Below are 19,634 nucleotides of genomic sequence, written 5' to 3'. Positions count from 1 at the left end.
GAACTGCCGAACAATAGTGAGGAACCATAATCATTACACGGAGTGGTTAACGGCGTGACAGCAGAGCTCGTTTTCGGATTGGCACTTGTAAAGGGAGGCCCATGTGGTGTGTTAATGAGCGGGCCACAAACTTCAGCACTTTAGAAAGCTTTCACTTGATAATTTCGGCACCTGAATGTTCGTGTAGCCCATCTTTCTAAGATGCTGTTAGAAGCGCTGGACGGCGATGAAACGGTTTTCTTTACAGCGGCTGCCGGTAAGCACTGAAAGAGGCCAGATGAAGGTAGCTAGCTAAGCTACCAGTGTTATATATGAAGACTGTTGCTATACTGTTTAGCATGCAGCTAGAAAGCAGACAGCAAAGACTAAGCTAATATTATCAGCTGATTCAGGGCTTGGAAGAGTCCCTTTATTCTTAATTTGTGTTGTTCCTCGTTTTTTTCCAGCTGATTTTTACTGTGTTGCATAATGTAACCGAGCTGCTGCCCACTCATGGTTGCACTTGCTGCAGTGATTTCTTAGAGATCTTGACATTAAGTTAGCTGAACACTTGCTGGTTGGCAGTTCTTGATATTTAACACACTTTCACTTGTTCGACACTTCACAGACATTTATCTCTCCGCATGTCAGACATTCATTACCGGGCTGTTACATAATGTCTGGACACCTGTTGTACCTTCAGATGTTCTGACCTGTCACCGTTTTCATTGAGGACAAAAACAGCTGTAGTTTTTCGTTTTAAAGCAAAGGGTTAAACCTTCGCCCCAAACCATAGTAAAACATGCACTCCCTGCTGGCTAAATGGGTGGCCTTTCCTCCAGGTAGTTGTGGTGCAGTTTGCAGTGGATTGGCAATATAGGCTACTGTCAGCCCAAATACATGTATCTGTAGCCCAGTGGCATTTATTTGTGGTGTTAAAAGTCAAGAAAAAAAAATCTTGTCTAAATCTTTTAAAGTTTTCCATGTAAGTAAGTGTTTTTTAATATAGCACCACTCAAGAGCAAACCTCACAAAGTGTGTTGCAATAAAAAAAATAAAGCAACAGGCATACATTATGGATAAAGCCTGGGCAGAATTGTGAGTAACTCTACTCGTCGAACAACCTGTTTGTTGTTAAAAATTCTGGCTACTTTGAGCACCGTTAAAGTAGGAGGAAAAAACATTCTGGTGTGTGTAAGTATAGTCAAAGTCTTGCAGTTGCAGAGCAACAGAATGCTCTTTTAAATATATATATATATATATATATATTTCAGTTTATGTTCAGCAAGGTGCTTGTAGCATTATTAAAAGCCATTATGCTTCTTTTTCCATGGGTCTGCTACAGCTGATCGTGCCAAACCCCACAGAAAATACAAACATCCCATGTAAAAAAAAACAAAAACCTCCTATCTCATTTGGGTGAACGTTCCCTTTAATTTCTTAATGTTTTTCTGATATATCTGCATAGTTGATAGCTTATAAAAGATGTATTAGTATCAGCATATATGTTGGCCGATAAATAAAGACATTGCAGTAGTGAAATGCCTGAGATACCTTTGAGGTAATTAAGGAACCGTTTAGCTGTTATTTTGCACTGACAAGTTTTATTTTTCAACTGTAAAATGTGCCACTCAGTTTTTATTTTTATATATAAATAAATAAATAAAGTTTGTGCAAAACTGTCGAATATTGATATTATTATATCATCCAGTCGGGCTCCATGTTGTTGTCCAAACTTGATGAGAAACCGTTGGTTTTCTCACCTCTTTGTCCCTCCTCAGCCTCTGTGCAGGTCCAGGTGGAGCCTGTGGGTCGATGGTTCGAGGCCTTTGTGAAGAGGAGGAACAGGAGTGCATCTTCCTCCTTCCAGGAGCTGGAGGAGGAAGAGGAGTCCTCAGAGGAGTCCGAGGATGAGGAGTTTCAGCTGGAAGAGTACCCGATGCTCCGAACACTTGACCCCAAAGACTGGAAGGTATTGGTCTAAATCAGAAAATGATGTCACAGGAAGAGAAGTTTCTGCCTCCCTTTCAGAGCTGATGTATCAAAGGAGGAGACACTCTTCAAACATCTGTCACCCTGCAGTTTTGATTTAGAAAGTAGCGCTGCCATGATTATTTTTCTGTTCATTTCTTTCATTATTTAGTCTATAAAATGTCATAAATAGTGAAAATTATCCATCACAAGGCATCTTAAAACTGCTTGTTTTGTCTGACCAATAGTCCAAAACGCAAACATGTTCAATTAACAACAATATAAAACAGCAAAAAGCAATATATCCTCACATTTGAGAAGTTGGCGGTGTAGTGTAGTTGGAGTGTTTTTTGCTTAAAAAAATTAGTCAAACTATTAAACAAATATCAAAATTGTTGATTAGTTTTCTGTCGGGCGACTCATGGATTAATTTACTATTTGTTTCAGCACTAGTAAAAGTTTAAATCAGTTTAATTAATCTGGCTCAATTTGTAACAAAGTGTTCACAACTGTAGCAGCCAAGTGGTGGGTGAAAAAGAAGACCTACTCATGTCTAATATGAAGTCATGAGCGGTTATAAAATGTAACTACTGACAACTGAGTCAAATTCTGATTTTCTCTTGTGATTAAGAGTCAGCCGGCTTGATACTCATACCAGTACAAATCGGGTGCTATTTGTTTTGTTCTTAAACTGTTAAAAAGCCGTTTGTATGGACGCCCTCATGTAGCACTGAAATGATTAATCGATTAGTTGACTGACAGAAAATTAATTAACTATTTTGATAATCGATTAATAATTTCAGTCATTTTTTTTTTTTTAAGCAAAAATGGGAACCATTCTCTGGTTCCAGCTCCTCAAATGTGAGGATTTTTTATTTATTTTTTTAGTCTTCTTTGATAGTAAACGGAATATCTTTGGTTTTGGACTGACTGTTAGACAAAACAAGGCATGACAGCGACACCATGGGCTCTGGGAAACTGTGGAGGACATTTATTGCTATTTTCTAACTCTTTAGGTAATGATAATGAAAAGAATCGCTAGGTGCAGCCCTACACGTATCAGCTCGTCAGTTCAACTCTTTCTCCTTACTTGTTTGTCAGAATCAAGATCACTATGCTGTCCTCGGGCTCACACACTTGAGGTACAAAGCCACACAGAAACAGATCAAAGCTGCCCGTGAGTATGCGTCTTCCTCCTTCTCTTATGGATCATTTCTCTAGTTGGTGGAAATAACTTATTTCAAGCACATTCTCGGCCGTTTCTCAACAGACAAAGCGATTGTGTTGAAGCACCATCCTGACAAAAGGAAAGCTGCAGGAGAGCAGATTGTAGAAGGAGACAATGACTACTTTACCTGTATAACTAAAGGTATGTAACACTGCCTCTAATTGTTATCAGCACTAATATTATTTCTGGAGGGTCCTGAACTCACTCTCGTTGTTTGAACCTCAGCTATAGAAATCCTGTCGGACCCCGTGAAGAGGAGAGCCTTCGACAGTGTAGATCCTACCTTTGACAACGCTGTGCCTTCAAAGAGCGAAGGCAAAGAAAACTTTTTTGAGGTGTTTGCTCCCGTTTTTGAGAGAAATGCCAGATGGTCTTCCAAAAAGCACGTGCCCAAACTCGGAACCATGGAGTCCTCTTTTGAAGAAGTGGATAATTTTTACTCTTTTTGGTAAGTGTTTTTATTTATTTTTTGTTGCTTTTTAGCAAGAAATGTTAGTAACCAGTTGGTGTCAGAACAGAAAGATAGCATTTAGCTGTGCCAAAAACACAAGTTGCATAGGAGAAAGTGTTTTAACTTGTATGTCATTTTCTGTTAAAGGTACAACTTTGATTCGTGGAGGGAATTCTCATACTTGGATGAAGAGGAAAAGGAAAAGGCTGAATGGTAAGCTAGTGTGTGTGACAGCAGTCCATCGTACTGAAACACATTTCAGGTCCTGTGTTATAACTTCAGTATCCGACTGACGTGTTTTTAACTTTTTCTTGCAGTCGAGATGAGAGGAGATGGATTGAAAAGCAGAATCGAGCTTCCAGAGCTCAGAGGAAGAAGGAGGAGATGAACAGAATACGAACACTAGTTGGTACAGTCTCAGAGCCAGCACACACTGCAAGATGAATGAAACAGATTTTGATGGAACAAGTAAAAATATCCTAAAGCTACATTAGGCTATTAAATATTTCCTCTGTATATGGAAACATTCTATAATATGGTGCATGGTCCAGGAATCCTAGGAAATCACTGCTGAAAATGAGTGAGGTTGAGTTGCTTTGCTTCACTGCAGATACTGCCTACAGCTGCGACCCTAGAATAAAGAAATTCAAAGAAGAAGAAAAAGCCAGGAAGGAGTCTGAGAAGAAGGCTAAAGCTGATGCCAAGAAGAGAGAGCAGGAGGAGAAGGAGCGAGTAAGTCTCATTCACATTCATTCTAAACACCTGCCAACAGCCACATGTCCACTAACTTTGTCTGTAGTGGGTAAATCAATAAGCATCATCCTTACCTTTCAGTTGGAACTGAAGAAAATGTGTAGTGAGACGTATTTCTATAAGAATGAATGTGCAAATTAAGTAGATGGTCTGGTAGAACTTGGTCTCAGAAGGTTAGTTGTTTAGTTTATCAGTCCTTTGCAGGTGAGCCTAAAAAGACTTTTGGACAATGCACTTAGTCCAGCTTCAGTTTGTTGGCATCCACTTCTAAAAATGCGTCAGAAATGGTTGTCCAGTTTAAAATCTCTCCTCAGTCAAAGGCTCTTGCTGTGTTTATGTCATATGGAAGTTACTGTAATTAACATCTGTTAACAAGACATACTGTAGTTTTTCTTATTGTCAACAAATCCCATGAGAAGACCAAAACCAATGTGTTAGTCCGTCTCAATAAGGTACACTGATGGTGTAAATATTTAAAAACAGCTCACAAATATATACTTTCATTAAAAAAATGTAGGAGGAAACTGTGCAATTGACTATTTTCAGCAGCGGATTAATCCACATTTGGTTCTCTAGAGAGTATTTCTGGCAGCAGGGCGGTGTGTGTGGGATTGAGTCAAAGTAAGTGTGTGTGTGTGTGTGTGTGTGTGTGTGTGTGTGTGTTCATAATGAAGGAACATGTCACCGTGTGCAGCAGTGTGGCTCACTGATGTGGTTTTAATAATTTTTTTAACCCAATTTTGAAACACTTGAGGAGGATCAGTTCATTGTTGGTTTGGGTCTAGGCTGTAAATTCTATGTTCTGAAGAGCATACAAACACTGATGCCTCAAGCCAGCCTACCTAATATTTTACCCTTTGATCTCTTTTTCGGACATGTAGCACACAGCCAATAGATTTACTGGAACACCTAAATGGAACCAAGTCATCGTTAATGTTGTTAAAATGTCTGAAAATGGTCTTTAACAGACCTACCATAAACTGCTTTAGGTTTTGGTGACACAAGTTTGCTTTTCAAACATTTTCTGTGTTTAACAGGCCCGGCAGGCGGAGCTGGAGGCGGCTCGTTTGGTGAAGGAGAAGGAGGAAGAGGAAGCCAAGCAGGCAGCCCAGCAGGCCAAGAAAGAGAAAGAGATCCAGAAGAAGGCCATCAAGAAGGAGAGGCAGAAACTCAGGACTACCTGCAAGGTTCATTCTCATAGAAGTACTCTTTGATAGACTCAAACCTCAAGTATTTCCCAAGAGTTACAGAGATACTTGAGACTTGCATTAGTCATAGTGTTAATGTTGTTTCCTCACTCCACAGAACTGGAATTACTTTGCTGACACTGAAGCTGACAGTGTGAAAATGATGGAGGAAGTGGAGAAGCTCTGTGATCGGCTGGAGCTGACAAGGTACAATCAACTACAAGATCATCACTTGGATGAATTTAATGCTTTCACAATTGTTTTGGACACGTCTGTAGATCAGGACCCCAAAAGCATCTTAAATCTAAGATGATCCTAGTCCGCTTGCAATTATATAAGCTAAGATGATCCTAGTCTTACAGTGCTTTCAGGAAACCGAGCCCTGAGGAAGTGTGTAACACTAATCTTTGGTACTTGTTTGTTTCCAGTCTGCAGTCCCTGAATGAAATCCTGGCCTCAGGCTCAAAAGAGGACAGTAAGGCAGCTGTGGAGAAGCAGGTAAAAGGATATTTCACATTTATTTGATAGCTGATAGAGGAGACAGACAGCAAAGACCATCAGGAGACCCCACACATACCACCCTTTAAAGAAATGAGCGTTAGCTGATGTTTGTAAAGTCCTCACAAGTGTACAAACATGATGTTGGTATTCCTCCCTTCAGGTGCAGGAGGTGAACACCCAGCTGCAGAGGGAGAGGGAGGCTGAGGTCCAGGCGAGGCAGGCGGCTCGCACTGCTGACCAGGCCAGCGGAGGAGGAGGAGCTGGGGGGAAGGGCTGGAAGGAGGATGACCTCCAGCTGCTCATCAAAGCTGTCAACCTGTTCCCTGCTGGAACCAATGCCAGGTAGACACTCACACAATTTCTACACAGCCTGCGTAAGCCTGTGTTCAGGCATATACACTGGAAGAAAATAGACATGAAAGTTAGCTATTAAAACACAACGTCAAATTTGTTTTTGTTTTTTTTCCTTCTTTCCAGATGGGAGGTTATTGCCAACTATATGAACTTGCATTCCACCAGTGGCATGAAGAGGACAGCCAAAGACGTCATCAACAAAGCCAAGAATCTACAACGGCTAGGTAAGCTCACATATCAAGAAAATGAGATTTACTCAACCTCCCGCAAACTACCATCAGGGCCACACAATTTAGCATTACTGCTTCCATTCAGTTTAGTTGTGTATTTAACAGCAGTCATGGTTCAAATGAACGTAGATGAAGAGTTATTTTGAATACACTACTGCTTTTTAATGCTGATTAAGACCTGTAGATGGGCTATTTAATTTCCATCTTGCATGTATGGAATGCAGAACAAAGTGCAAGTTCTCCTCAACTGACCTTGAAATATTAGTTAATAAAAAGTTAATATTTATGACCCGCAATTGCAGTTTTCTTCCAACAAGTCAACAGAAAAATGGCAGTCCGGGAGATTTATTAATGGTTCGTAAAACCTTTCAATAAATTGGGTTACAATACACATCTCTGCTTAGACTAGATACAACTGTACCAGTATTGCAGGTATAAAATCAAGGAAAATTGAAAGAATCATGGAATTTTAGTAATTATGTGGCAGAAATATTAATATAGTCTCTTTCTTAATGCCATCTCCACAGATCCACTACAGAAAGATGAGATCAACAGAAAAGCCTTTGAGAAGTTCAAGAAGGAACACACTTCAGTAGCGCCCTCCATAGACAACGCTGTGCCCTCAGAGAGATTTGATGGTGAGTGTATCTGTACAGCTGCTTAGTGTCTGTAACTGTATGAAAATGTGATTTTAAAAAGACCAAAAACACAACAGTTCCAGGTCAGTGTTACAGGTGATGTGCCACAGTTTGAATCCTAACTGCAAAATGATTCCTCTAGTAGCGTGTTCTCATTGTGAGCGGTTAACTTGTACATTGGAAGCAGAGAAACTGCTCAGTGAATTCATTGTGAGGGAGATGTTAAACAAATAGTCTGATTAGAGTATATTTTGTTTAACAGTGTACCACGTTGACTCGCTGTGTCTTGTCCCCTCAGCCTCTGGTAGCGATGGTAACGCTGCCGCCTGGACCACAGAGGAGCAGAAACTTCTGGAACAGGCCCTGAAGACCTACCCAGTCAGCACACCTGAGCGGTGGGAGAAGATTGCTGCTGCCGTCCCAGGACGAAGCAAGAAAGACTGTATGAAGAGGTACAAGGTAAGCTGATGTGCTGGTCTGTTGTGAATGAAGAGTGAAATTGACCCTCAGCAGCCAGATTATTAGGTACACCTAGCTAAAACTTACAGTCTAATAAAGGAGTTTGTTGTGATGTTGTACTGAGATGTTTCGAATATTTAGTCTTCCCCATTTAATCAGGGTAGACTAAATATCATCCAAAATATTTTTCCCTGTTTCTCTGACAGGAACTGGTGGAGATGGTTAAAGCCAAGAAAGCTGCACAGGAACAAGTGGCACCCAAGAGTAAAAAATGACAAGAACCACAAAGAATAGTATCTGTGTTATTTTAACATTATTGTGTTGGTCTTTATTTTATAATAAAAATTAAAGGAGGAAAAAGATACTACAGACAAAGACTTAAATACTGTGTTTGTTTATATGCTGTACAGTTGATATGTAATCTGTCCTCAGAGTGGGTCTGCTCAGGTTCTCATCCAGAACATTCCACTGCGGATCTGGTTGTAGTCTGGCAGTTGTTCAATTGGACCTGAGACAAAAACAAGTTGGATTTAATGTAACTGAAAAAGTATTGCACTACTTTTAAAAAGGGAAACTACAGTTTATTAGAACATGGGTTTTATTTTTTTAGCTCTTACCCATTTGTTTCTATTGGTTATGATAAGACTACTCATTTAAAGTAAGTGCTGGGAACACTGATATCCTAGAAACTGTCTACCTGCTGTAATTGTGTGCTTTTCCTGTGAAAAGAGGGATTAGTAGAGGTGATAATCAATAGAACTGGTGGCCCCAGCTACAAAAATAATTAAGGAATTAAATTTCTTTTGAGCATTGTGGTGTTGATTAGTAACTAATGAACCTATTCAATTTTACATGCAAGGATCAAAAGTGTCCCCTTGAACAAATGGCTGCTTCTGCTTCCGTGGTCAGGTATGATCAGTGACAGGACATTTCCTCCACCCGCAGAAAATGACTAATCAAAACATACGTGTCAAATTCAAACTCTTAAACTTTCATAACTCCATGAGCTCAGGGATAGTCAGCCACTACGAACAGTACCGGGCAGGTCTGCCTGCTACGAAGTGTACAAGTTATACTAATCATGTTACTCTGAATGCATCATGAAAAATCAGCAACAAACATACCAACTGCTGCGATGGCAGGAGCCTTGTTGTAGATATATTTGGTACACACGTCCTTAATGGTCTTCGCATCGATAGCCTGTAGAGGAGCACAACAACAAACATTACCAAACTTAACACTGCGGTAGTTTCCCCACCACAATTCGCTCTATTTATCTTTTATAGCTTTATTAGGTGAGTTTATCAACTGGAGCAAGGGCTCCATAAAATTGCATATTTCCTACTTTCATAATATATTCCTCATTGAAACAGGATGTTGGCACGGGGCATAAAACAGTGACGATCATTTTTAAACTGATAACCAATGAGATATCAGCTACGGAGAGAAAGGAAGGGGGGGATTACTTTAAAATCTGAGGATTTTCTTGTTGGAGGAGTTGGGGGTTATTATTCATGCCTACAGGTGCAGAACGAAGGTCCTCAATACAAAAGTTCCATTTCAGGGTGAAATGTTTTGGCAAAATTATTAGCCTCCACATTAATTATTCCTCAGCTGTCTGGACCGAGCTGTCGGAGGAACAATATTTGAGCAGATCAGGAGTTTAAATCGGGCTTTAATTGATGTATCATTTGGAAAATTGAACAGTCCACTGAAAGCCTTTAAATGTAAATGTGGGAACCTCTGTACATTCTTGGTGGGTGAGATCTGACTGTCCACTCACATCAATTCTGGCCTCCAGCTCATGCAGAGGGATCCTGCGACTGTAGCACAGCATCTGTCTGCCGATGTCCTCGCAGATAGGGGTGGATCCTAGTGAAAGCAAATAAGCTGATGTCAGTTAAAAAAAAAAAAAAAAAAAAAAAGCGCTACATTGTGCTTCTCTGATCATCAGTGCAGCCTGACGTGACGCAGCCTTACCATCCAGATGCAGGAGCATGTTGGTTTTGAGCAGATTTTTGGCCCGTACCACCTCGCTCTCCGTCACGCTCGTGCAAAGAGACATCCTAACAGGAAGCAACAAGATTAGAAGTAGCAGGTAGACAGCAGCCACACAAACTCTGCATTAATGGTTTCAACGTACCATTTCTACAGTATATGATATGCTGTGTGTGTGTGTGTGTGTGTGAGAGTGTACTCACCATTCCATCTGAGTGAAGTGCATCATGTCGTTGATGGTGCCGGGCTCACACACCATGTAGAGCCCCCACAGCCCTGTGTCTGTGTAGCAGGTGTTGAAAGACTGGAAGCTGTGGCACAGGTTCCCCTGACAGGCCATCTGAGCCAGTTTACTGGACAGATTCTGGGTTCACAAAGGACACAATCCAACAGGGATGGTTACAAGATGGAAGCACGACCTGTGCTGTGTGTTGCACTTCATTACCACACACAGAACGCTGTTTTTTGTCTGTTTACAAATACACTATTAGAAATTTTCAGTTAGATTTTTTTTGAATGGGAAAGGGAAGAATTAGTCTGTGGCAGGTTTTACAGTGAAGCGTGATATAAACCAACAGCAGGACTGTGAAATAGTTCATTCCAACCTGAAGGATTCCACACCCCAATACAGAAAGCCAGACAGGATATGGGTCAAAATTATTTTTAGGATTTTTTTTCCTCATAATTACGAGAAAATAATTTTGTGATCATTAGATAACAAGCTTGCTTTTCGAAAGTGCTAAATCATTGTCATCAGATGAAAACAGTTCGTCATTTCATGACCTCAAAACAATTATACCTTGAGGCTGACATGAGTGGTCAACACACTTTTTTCAATCAGTATTTATTTTGTCAACTCAAAATTTAATTATGATCACTAAAACCAAACATTTTATATTAAGATGAGAAGAAGAAAAAAAAAATCAATGTCCTTCTGTGTAATAATCCTTAAAAATACAGAAGAGTACAGTCAATTTAACTGGCAACTGAAGTGTTTGGTCAACTGCTGACCAAATGTGTGTGTATATGTATGGCTGGCAGCTTTTAATGATGTGGTCTTTGTATTCTAATGCAAGAATTCTAAAGTTTTACATGTATATTGCTGATGTAAAAACAAAAGCCTCACATCCTAAGACATTTGCACAGGTCAATAAATCAATAAACCAAGAAAATGCAAAAACGTAGTGCAGACCAGGTGGACTGATTAACATGGGTGTGACATCACTTAACAAGAATTTGGGGTATTTAAGTTGTCTAGTGTAAGAAATCTAAAGTAAATTGGAGTTGAGTCACTTTGCACCATTTAACTTGACTGAGGTTTCATCAGTACTCACAACACCTCCACCAAACGAGCGGTCCCAGTTTCCAATAAGTGTGTTTGCCACCATGAGGGGGATGGTGTCGGGGTGTGACCATCCAACTGCCTCCACTGCGATGGCAATGTGAGCCAGAGGCATCTTGTCGTCACGCACACGGATCTGAAGCGACAGCAGAACATATTCACTGCCATTTTTCCACGGTCAGTAATTAAAGACTCTCCAATTCTAAGATATATTTTCTTTGAAATAAACAGTTGTCTATTAAGGCGCTTTCAAGAAATAAATAAGACGATTTACATGACACAACATAACTAAAAAACACAATAACAATGTGTGGTGTTAGCCTTAAGACTTCAACCTTACCTCGCTTCCTGTGAAGTGGCATGGAGGAAGTGCCGGGGCTTCACCTTGATATCTGCCAGGAAGTTTTCCAAAATGATACTTGGCCAAATCAATGAGCTCATTATGTGAAACTCCTGATTAAAAAAACAAAACAAAACAAGGTCAGAACAACCTCAAAGTCATATTTTACTTTGGTGTGAATTCATTACCTTGGTTTGGTGTGAGTTCATGCAGAATCAACTAATGTCAAAATTAAAATTTGTCAAAAGAAAAATATTACCCCAAGAACCAAGGTTTCTGTCTCCTCCATTAGCCTAATTCTTACTGTGAAAAACTTTTCAATTCCAATGACAAACGCTGTGAATAATCTCCCAGTAACAATAGGGATCTGCTGTTTTATAAGTTCATATCAAACTAACATATCATCCTATTTAAACCAAACAAGTGAGGAGATAAACAGCTCTGACCTCCAGCAGCAGCCAGCACTATTCTGGGGCCTTTGTAGTGCGTAGTGATGTACTCCACAAGGTCTCCTCTGTTGATCGTCCTACAATTAAATACAACTGACTTATAGCATGAAAGAAAGCAAGTTTGATACAGCAGAAACATGTGAGACCAGTAGATTAACCACACTGATCAGGTGTTTGCAAGCTATCCGTTTGTGCCACCTACAGAGATCCACATTTCATCAACACACGCCCCGCTGACCAAAGCATTTAAAACACTGTTTGGTCTTACTTGATGTTCTCGGTGGGGCCCAGGATGGTCCTGCCCAGAGCCGTGGACTGGTACGCAGTAGCATGCAGGTAATCAAAGACCACTTCCTGCAGATTGGTCTCTACTTCCTGCATCTCTCTGAGGATCACCCCTCGCTCCCTCTCGATCTCTGCCTCACCCAGCGTGCTGTTCTGGATGATGTCAGCCAGGATCTCCACAGCTTGGGAGAAAGAAAACAGTGAACATTTTATTTGGATAACTGGAACTATTAATATTTTTCATTATTCAGTCTGTGATATTCAGTGCAATCAATGTTTCATTTTGTGTTGTGCTATAATTAATTAATTTTTTTAAACTTAAATTTACTTTTGGTTTACCAACTTTATAAACCTCTGTCATAGAGCGAGCTTTTCTTAAAATGTAATCAATCTAAATTGTTAAACTTTTTAAAAACCTTTAAATACTTAGTTATATAGGAAACAACACCAGCTCCATAAATAAAATAGATGTATTAACTTTAGATGACATAACTGAAGACACTTTATGATTTCTCCAGGAGTTGCAGACATCTTCCTTACTGAAAGCATAACATAGGCTGCATTGCAACCTGGTCAGTTCAGGGAACTGTCAGAGTAGAAATTGGTTTCTCTGCCTCATCTGTGATGGATTTCACCATAAATGACTGTTGAACATCTGTGTATGGTGACTCAAGAAAGAAGCACTCGCTCTGTGATCACATAATCTAATATGCAATTCTCTGAAAAGCAATAACATGTATCCTCCTTTCTTCATCACCAACTTCATCATCCTTATGGTCATGACTATGTATCAGTGTGGCCTTAACCTCACTGTAGCATTCAGCTCCTCTGCCCCGCTGTACTCTACCTCGTGGAAGATCTTTAGAGAAAGCTTTGGCGTAATACACAGTTTGCTCTCGGGACGTGTAGGCGTTCAGGTGAGCCCCCATGTTCTCGATCTCCAACTCCAGATCCAGCTGGGAGCGTTTCCTGGTGCCCTGTCACACACATACACACAGGTGAACGAACCTGTGAACGAACCTATGTTTTGCATTACTGAAGACAAGATACATATAGCATATTACTTCTTTTTCTAAGTCATGAATATTACATTTATGCAATTATTTTTTGCATTATGTCACCCTGAAGAATTCCACTGTCTATTTTGCTAACATGCTTTTTTTTTTTTTTTTTTTTTAACTACAGTAAACCGTCTTCATAATTGTTGCATATATGCAAATAAGAAACATTAGATTACAAACCACTTAGTCTAGTTAGCAGAAGTAAAAACATTGCTGCACTATTACCATCTCACCTTAAATGCCATATGTTCCAGGAAATGTGCTGTGCCATTATTTCTCTCGTTCTCGTAGCGACTGCCGGCGTCTATCCAGAGGCCCACCTGGAAGAAGTCATCAATGAATATCCAGATTAATATCCACTCTCACACTCTCTGCTGCTACTGTACCAGAGCTTCAGACAAATACCTGAGGTGAGGCTGCCTTCTGTATTGACGGAGCTAAACTCTTTTATTAGAGCATTGGGATAAACCCTTGAAATGTACTCTCTCGATTTGGAGGGGATCACATTACCCACCCCTACCTCTATAAATGGACTTTATAGCCTTGAGATCGTCCATGCTTTGCCACAAGATTTTGTCATTTTTCAGTGTGGTGCACAAAACTGCTGAACTCCTTTCTATCTGAACTGGTTGAATGATTTCATATTGCAGACGCCTGCGACTCAACACAGGTGACTTGAATCACAAATTAAAGAAGAGTCACCACTTGGAAATCAAATGAGTTCCTACAACTTCCAAACGGTGGGAACAAGATTGTCCTGTACATTGCAGTATGTCTGTAAGAGAAGGTTTTGTTTTTTGTCAGCTTTTTAAATTAAAAAAAAAAAAAAAATGTTTTATTTGTTCCCGTGCAAACCAAAGAAATACATATAAATACAACACTATTTAGATTTTTTTCAACAAGTTCAAAAGGTGCCAATAGTTTTGGCCATGACTGCATGCAATTGTGAGGATGGTTTTGACAATTTTTTGACTTGAGAGTCTTGAATTTCTTTATTATGGTTTGAGTTGGAGAGGGTCATTAGGTTTCTATGTACAATAGTTTAATAAATATGAGACATGGATACTAAACACTGTGATGATAACCAAAAAATGGCATTTTATTTTATTCTTGTATTTGTACTTTTCTTAATTATTATTGTTAATACATAAAAGTAGCCGGACACAAGTATGTGTGTGTGTGTGTGTGTGTTTAGGGGAGTAACTTTTAACTTACTGTGCAGGTGGTGAGCCCAGCGTCCTCAGAAGCCACCCGGAGTCCGTTTTCTAAAGTGGTCACCTTGGTTTCAGGAACATTTAGAGCCACATGGTGAGCAGCCTGAGTAGCCAAGAGCCTGTGTGGTCCAGCTGAGAGCTGCAGGCGGAGGACAGACAGGAACCAGTCATGATGACACCACACATTTAGGACAGTGACGTCAGCTAGCTGTCAGCGATAATGACTTTAGCTATCTCGTCGATTGTTTTACTGTATCACACAGGCCAAACTTCAAATATTGCTTTAAGAATTCATCTTGAAATAGCCGAGCATGTCGCAGCTATTAGCTAACTTTAACGTTAACTGTTAGCAAACATTGAGGCTGACTGAGTGGCAATGCCGAGAGGTTTTCCTCCGTTAGACTGTACACTGATATCTGTCGAGGAAGTGTTATATCAAAACATGTCTGTAAACACATTCTTCTTACCCTGCTTAAAGAATTTGTTTTCAGTAAATGTCTTTGTAGGAGATATCTCCCAGCAGATGTAAGGCGCTGTATGGACGCCGCCATATTGTTTATCTGTCACACTGCGCAATTGCCATTTTCATTGACGCAAGCAGTACGCAACATCCGCCGGAGATGGAGAGATGATTTTATTTAAAGAATAAAAACAAGACTTTTTGAGACTTAAAAAAGTAATATAGATACAATTAGTCCTAAAAAAGTCATAATATAAAAAAGGTACAAAGGCAAATACCTGAAATAATGGTGGATGAAAAATATAGAAGAGGGTATATTTACATTTTACAAGCGGGTATAGCTAATGGATGGATTGATGGAAACTAAGTATAGATTATTCAGCGCACTTGGCTCATTTTCTTCTATTCTCACAACTGTGCATGTTTCTAAAAACGCTGCAATACAAGATGTTTCCATTAACTTCGAATATGACGATATAAAATATAAATACGGCTTGTATTGTCTACTAATACTGAGATATTGAGAAACTATTACATAGCCTTACAAAATGCAGCGTCAATGAAAAACATTTTATTTCACTTCATTTCGTAATTTCTTTATCTGATATTTCAATTAGAAAAAGCAAAGGTCACGTTTATTTTGAAAGCGTCTGACAGTTGGAAGGCGGAAGTGTGGCTTTAGCCCAGCGCCAATTTTCTTCAGAGGGTCGCAAGTTTGTCTGTTGATTGTCAACCTCATCATCATAACAGTTTACAGTGAGTGGCAGAGCCAAGCAAGGCGAAAACACAATCTCATGCAGAGCAGAGGCAGCTGCTGTGTCAGGTATTGAAGGTGTTTCTCTTTTAACACATAGTAGTTTGATTCTCTGCCGGGTTTAAAATTGGCGTTAAGTTCTGTGTTATTGTTAGCTGCTAATGGTGTAGCGTTTGCTATTGTGTCTAAACATTAGTGGCCTTAACTTTAGCTGATGCATTGAAACAGCAGTCAACAGCCATTATCTTTGGTGTGGCTTCCAGACAAGAAATGGCGGATAGCGGATATCTAATGGACGGTGATCTGGAAGATGGAGAGATCTCCGGGTCCAGCTCGGATACTGAGATGGGAACCGCCGCGGCTGCACAAGCTCGACCCCAGGTTCCTCCAGCTTTTAGCGGCCAGTCCTTCCACAACAGAGCCGCTGCCCAGCCATCTACCGCCGCCTACCGCAGCACCGGTAGGACGGCGGAGTCCAGCGACAGTGACCCGGACTCGTCAGACGAGGAGGCGGCTGATTGGCGCCGAAAGCGCCAAAAAGTGTCCAACGCTCCCCAGCCGCCCGCCTGCACCACCCGGGCAGGGCCGACCCGCATGCCCGCACCCGGCGCGCTGGGAGGCCGCAAGGTGAACAACATTTGGGGCTCCGTGGTCCAGGAGCAGTGCCAGGATGCGATTGCTGCAGAGCTGGGCATATTTGGCATGGAAGGTGAAGTTAGCATGTCCAGCAGAAATGTGGAGACTTATAACTTTGTCCTGGCCCGTAAGATAATGGAGAAGGAGAGGGAGATGGAGAAGCAGTCGAAGGATGAAGGAGAAGTGAGCATGCTGGACGTCCAGCTGGAGGAGTACATGAAGGGCAGGGACTCAGAGGAGAAGGCAGGGGGTGATGCAAAGAGGAAGAGGCCAGCTAAAGAGAGACTGGGCCCCAGGGCTGAGATGGACATCAAGGGCCGGTATGAGATCACAGAGGACGACCCAGAGGATAAGGTGGTGGACGAGATAGCACACAGGTTGCAAGAGCCTAAAAAAGACCTGATAGAGCGCGTTGTTAAAGCCATTGGGAAGAAAAAAGCCATAGAACTGCTCGGAGAGACTGCCACACTGGAGGAAACCGGCGGTGTGTACACCATGGACGGCAGCAGGCGACGGACGCCTGGTGGGGTGTATCTCAACCTCCTGAAGAACACACCCAGCATCACCAAGGCCCAGATCAGGCAGATATTCTTCGAGGAACAGCAGAAAGAGTACAAGAGCAAGAAGGCTGCCCAGAAGAGGAGGCGGCACATGGTGGCCAAGAAGATGAAGCAGGCCATCGGCACACTGAACCTGCAGGAGCACGACGACGTCTCCAGGGAGACTTTTGCCAGTGATACCAATGAGGCCTTGGAGTCATTGGAGGAGGCTCCGGAAGAGGAGGGTCAGGAGGAAGCTGCTGTGGGCATTGAGGAGACAGCGGTGGTCTACAACTCTGCTGACCTGGAGGTCTTCTAAGGGCTTCCTGCTGTCAGAACTCTGGGAGGTTTGAACAAGGACATTTTAGATTCAAATTAAAAGGAAACACTTAAAGCACTGTATAAGTAGGCTACTCAGTGCAGAATCACACCTGAGTGTCCTTTTTTGTTTGTTTACCTTAGCAATAAAAGGAGAGCTTATGTTAACAAAAATGTTGGTTTTGTTTGGTACAGCATGGATTTGTAGATTTCAGCAAGTGTAAACACAGTAAGACCTACCGCAAGTTAGTTTGATTTCTGATACAAATGTTCAAATTCTAAATCATAAAAATGTAAATTACCTAAATCTTTGCAGCATATTGAAGCACTCTTGTTGATTTTCAACTGTAGTAACCTTCTTTGTTATAATTTTCATTATGAGATAACGAGGTCTTGATTTATTAAATGCATTTGTATGACGGTATCTAAATATATAGTATATAAATAAAGGTGACTCAGGTAAAATTACATAATTGGTTTGCACACTTAGCTTTTTCAATACTAGTAACAGACTAAATACAAATTTTTTTTGTACTGATACAGATTCAGTCCCTGATATCCAAGTACAGTATGTTCAGCAGGTCAGGATGGTTGGGCTCAGCATCGTAGAGAATCAGGCTTTTATGTAAATAAAAGAGCCAGAAAAGCACAGATACAGTAGTTTGGACAGCTATTGTAGTACAGAAGTTTGTCCACTACATGGCAGACACACACTATTTCCCGCAAGGACGAAATGCCTTATGTTTATATAAAGTAAGATAAAGTATTGATCCCATACAAGGAAATAAAAGGATACAATACAAAAAGTAGTTGAATAATATGTTAGAAAAAATACTGTATACTGTATACAAGACCAAGCATGTGATGGAAGGTGCTATATACAACAGTATATACAAAAGTGTACTGCAATATAAAAAAATATTTACTGACCCAGGAATTAAACCAAGTAAGAATGATCAATAATAAACTTAAATAAGAAATACAAAAATAGCACTTAAAAAAAGATTGGGATGGGGCAATGGAATAAAGTGCCTATAGATAGCAGCACATGCAGTTGTATTGCACTGGAATAAGAATGCTATCCACTTTAACTGATCTTAAAATAGATAGCAGCAAAATATAGCATCAGTGGCAGCAGATAGTGTACGGGTAATGCAGGAGATACCAGACCCTCTCGGTTGCTCTGCATAGTCCACACACACCAAAGAAATAGTCCCTATGAAGACTGTTGACTGTGTTTTGTGGATTATTGAGAGTAACGGGGACATGGATTCTGGAGAGAGAAGTTGCTGTTGAATTTATTTAATTACATTTTTTTAATGCTGTGAGCCATAAATCATACCATAAATAAAATTCCATCCAACTTCATTGTATCGTGGGACATTGTCACGTATTCATACACTGGACAGGAAGAGACTGTCCTCTCATCCCCATCTACAACTCAAACACGCCTGCATTGATTAATTGTCTCAATTCCTAATGGAGTTTTTGGTACAATTCCAGTCACTAATCAGCACACTAATCTTTTTAAATGTATTTATTCCTGCATTTACCAGACACAACAAGCGGGTGGCAGCAAATGTCTGATTATGTTGGTGGCAAGAGAATGAACTGTGTGGCTGTGGTGTTCTTTGCTAAAGCAGGGACTCAAATACGGGATGAATGTTTTGTCCTTGAGGGCATTCTGAAACATATGTCCAGTGTCCAGTGTTCAGTGTTTGACTTAGAGAGGTCCGATGTCTAAAAACCTGCATTTTGTCCGAAAAATGTATTCATGTTAATTCCACCACAAAACAGATTTTTCACAATGGAAACAAAAAGACAAAAGTGGCCCATAAACCATCTTTATATCACAAAGAATTATTCAACGCTTTAGCTTACAGTTTTTAATTGGAGGGGTACCAACACTGTCTCCATCTTACCCTCAATTAGTGTGAAACTATGGTTCTTACCATCAAACTTCCTTGGAAATTATCAGGAATTTACGGACCAGTAAAATAAAGTGTTTCTAAATAATAAAACTGGTATTATTTAAAGATGCATCAACTGATTTTTTTGGCCCCTTGGGGGCAGAGGAACAAGCTGAAAACAATCTGACATTACAGCTAATGTGTTAGCAAACAGTTGCCTTTTTACAGAACACATGGAGCAACATTAGCATTCATTTGGAGTCATGTTTCTGGTGACCCGATTAATTTAAGTCCGATATTCACTCTCCTTTTAGCTCTGTCTTGGTCTTGATCACCTCCTGAGAAAGTGTTTTTGGGACTTTGGCTGCTAAATGTTTGACTTCAATGTACTTTTCACCAGCTAGTTGCTAACTTATCAGAGCTTGTTTTGTTTGCTGAAAACAGTGGCCTGCTGTTTCTGAAAACAGGGTTGATGAAAGCAGCGTGAAAACCAAAAGAACGAGCTAAAACAGGCTAAAAAAGGTCCATAGAGCTGAGGGTAACTGCAGAGTCAGGGGATAATTCTCTGGTGTTTCGT

General features: G+C 40.6%; 3 protein-coding genes across 5 annotated transcripts; 2 read left to right on the top strand and 1 right to left on the bottom strand.

The window, feature by feature from the left end:
- Nucleotides 1-44: 44 nt before the first annotated feature.
- dnajc2 (DnaJ (Hsp40) homolog, subfamily C, member 2) lies at nt 45-8,134 on the top strand. The gene is made up of 16 exons (XM_044187001.1): nt 45-256; nt 1,761-1,951; nt 3,052-3,127; nt 3,221-3,319; nt 3,404-3,626; nt 3,777-3,842; nt 3,947-4,038; nt 4,240-4,361; nt 5,420-5,569; nt 5,688-5,776; nt 5,998-6,067; nt 6,231-6,412; nt 6,548-6,648; nt 7,182-7,292; nt 7,591-7,751; nt 7,958-8,134. Exons 1-16 carry the CDS (start codon nt 202-204, stop codon nt 8,024-8,026), a joined length of 1,857 nt encoding a protein of 618 aa, XP_044042936.1. The 5' UTR covers nt 45-201; the 3' UTR covers nt 8,027-8,134.
- Nucleotides 8,043-15,067, bottom strand: pmpcb (peptidase, mitochondrial processing subunit beta). Its single transcript, XM_044187003.1, has 13 exons — nt 14,908-15,067; nt 14,442-14,579; nt 13,460-13,546; nt 13,013-13,142; nt 12,149-12,347; nt 11,878-11,957; nt 11,432-11,544; nt 11,084-11,227; nt 9,953-10,113; nt 9,732-9,817; nt 9,535-9,623; nt 8,876-8,951; nt 8,043-8,259 (listed from the first exon to the last, which is right to left on the bottom strand). Exons 1-13 carry the CDS (start codon nt 14,989-14,991, stop codon nt 8,195-8,197), a joined length of 1,452 nt encoding a protein of 483 aa, XP_044042938.1. The 5' UTR covers nt 14,992-15,067; the 3' UTR covers nt 8,043-8,194.
- Nucleotides 15,068-15,557: 490 nt separating this feature from the next.
- Nucleotides 15,558-17,822, top strand: phax (phosphorylated adaptor for RNA export). 3 transcript variants are annotated; one of them, XM_044187005.1, is made up of 2 exons: nt 15,558-15,723; nt 15,918-17,822. In XM_044187005.1, exons 1-2 carry the CDS (start codon nt 15,695-15,697, stop codon nt 17,146-17,148), a joined length of 1,260 nt encoding a protein of 419 aa, XP_044042940.1. In that variant the 5' UTR covers nt 15,558-15,694; the 3' UTR covers nt 17,149-17,822. The 3 variants fall into 3 exon arrangements, with proteins under 3 accessions (XP_044042940.1, XP_044042941.1, XP_044042942.1); XM_044187006.1 differs by having other exon boundaries at nt 15,575-15,723; nt 15,883-17,822; XM_044187007.1 differs by having other exon boundaries at nt 15,593-15,723; nt 15,886-17,822.
- Nucleotides 17,823-19,634: the final 1,812 nt, after the last annotated feature.

The sequence above is a fragment of the Siniperca chuatsi genome, linkage group LG23 (assembly GCF_020085105.1).
Source record: "Siniperca chuatsi isolate FFG_IHB_CAS linkage group LG23, ASM2008510v1, whole genome shotgun sequence".
NCBI classification, from domain to species: domain Eukaryota; kingdom Metazoa; phylum Chordata; class Actinopteri; order Centrarchiformes; family Sinipercidae; genus Siniperca; species Siniperca chuatsi.
The sequence above is the reverse complement of the archived record's forward strand: the minus strand, read 5'-3'. Positions and strand labels throughout refer to the sequence as shown.

What these genes read in the sequence shown, in the direction of transcription:
- pmpcb (XM_044187003.1), bottom strand. Translation starts at nt 14,991, where the DNA reads ATGGCGGCGTCCATACAGCGCCTTACATCTGCTGGGAGATATCTCCTA. An exon ending in GCTCGTTTGGTGGAGGTGTT is followed by an intron (nt 10,114 to 11,083) that starts GTGAGTACTGAT and finishes TTGTGAACCCAG; the next exon opens with AATCTGTCCAGTAAACTGGC. An exon ending in AGCTGGAGGCCAGAATTGAT is followed by an intron (nt 8,952 to 9,534) that starts GTGAGTGGACAG and finishes GCTCCTCTACAG; the next exon opens with GCTATCGATGCGAAGACCAT.
- phax (XM_044187005.1), top strand. Translation starts at nt 15,695, where the DNA reads ATGCAGAGCAGAGGCAGCTGCTGTGTCAG. An exon ending in AGAGGCAGCTGCTGTGTCAG is followed by an intron (nt 15,724 to 15,917) that starts GTATTGAAGGTG and finishes TGTGGCTTCCAG; the next exon opens with ACAAGAAATGGCGGATAGCG.
- dnajc2 (XM_044187001.1), top strand. Translation starts at nt 202, where the DNA reads ATGCTGTTAGAAGCGCTGGACGGCGATGAAACGGTTTTCTTTACAGCG. An exon ending in CTTTACCTGTATAACTAAAG is followed by an intron (nt 3,320 to 3,403) that starts GTATGTAACACT and finishes TTTGAACCTCAG; the next exon opens with CTATAGAAATCCTGTCGGAC. An exon ending in CCTGCTGGAACCAATGCCAG is followed by an intron (nt 6,413 to 6,547) that starts GTAGACACTCAC and finishes CCTTCTTTCCAG; the next exon opens with ATGGGAGGTTATTGCCAACT.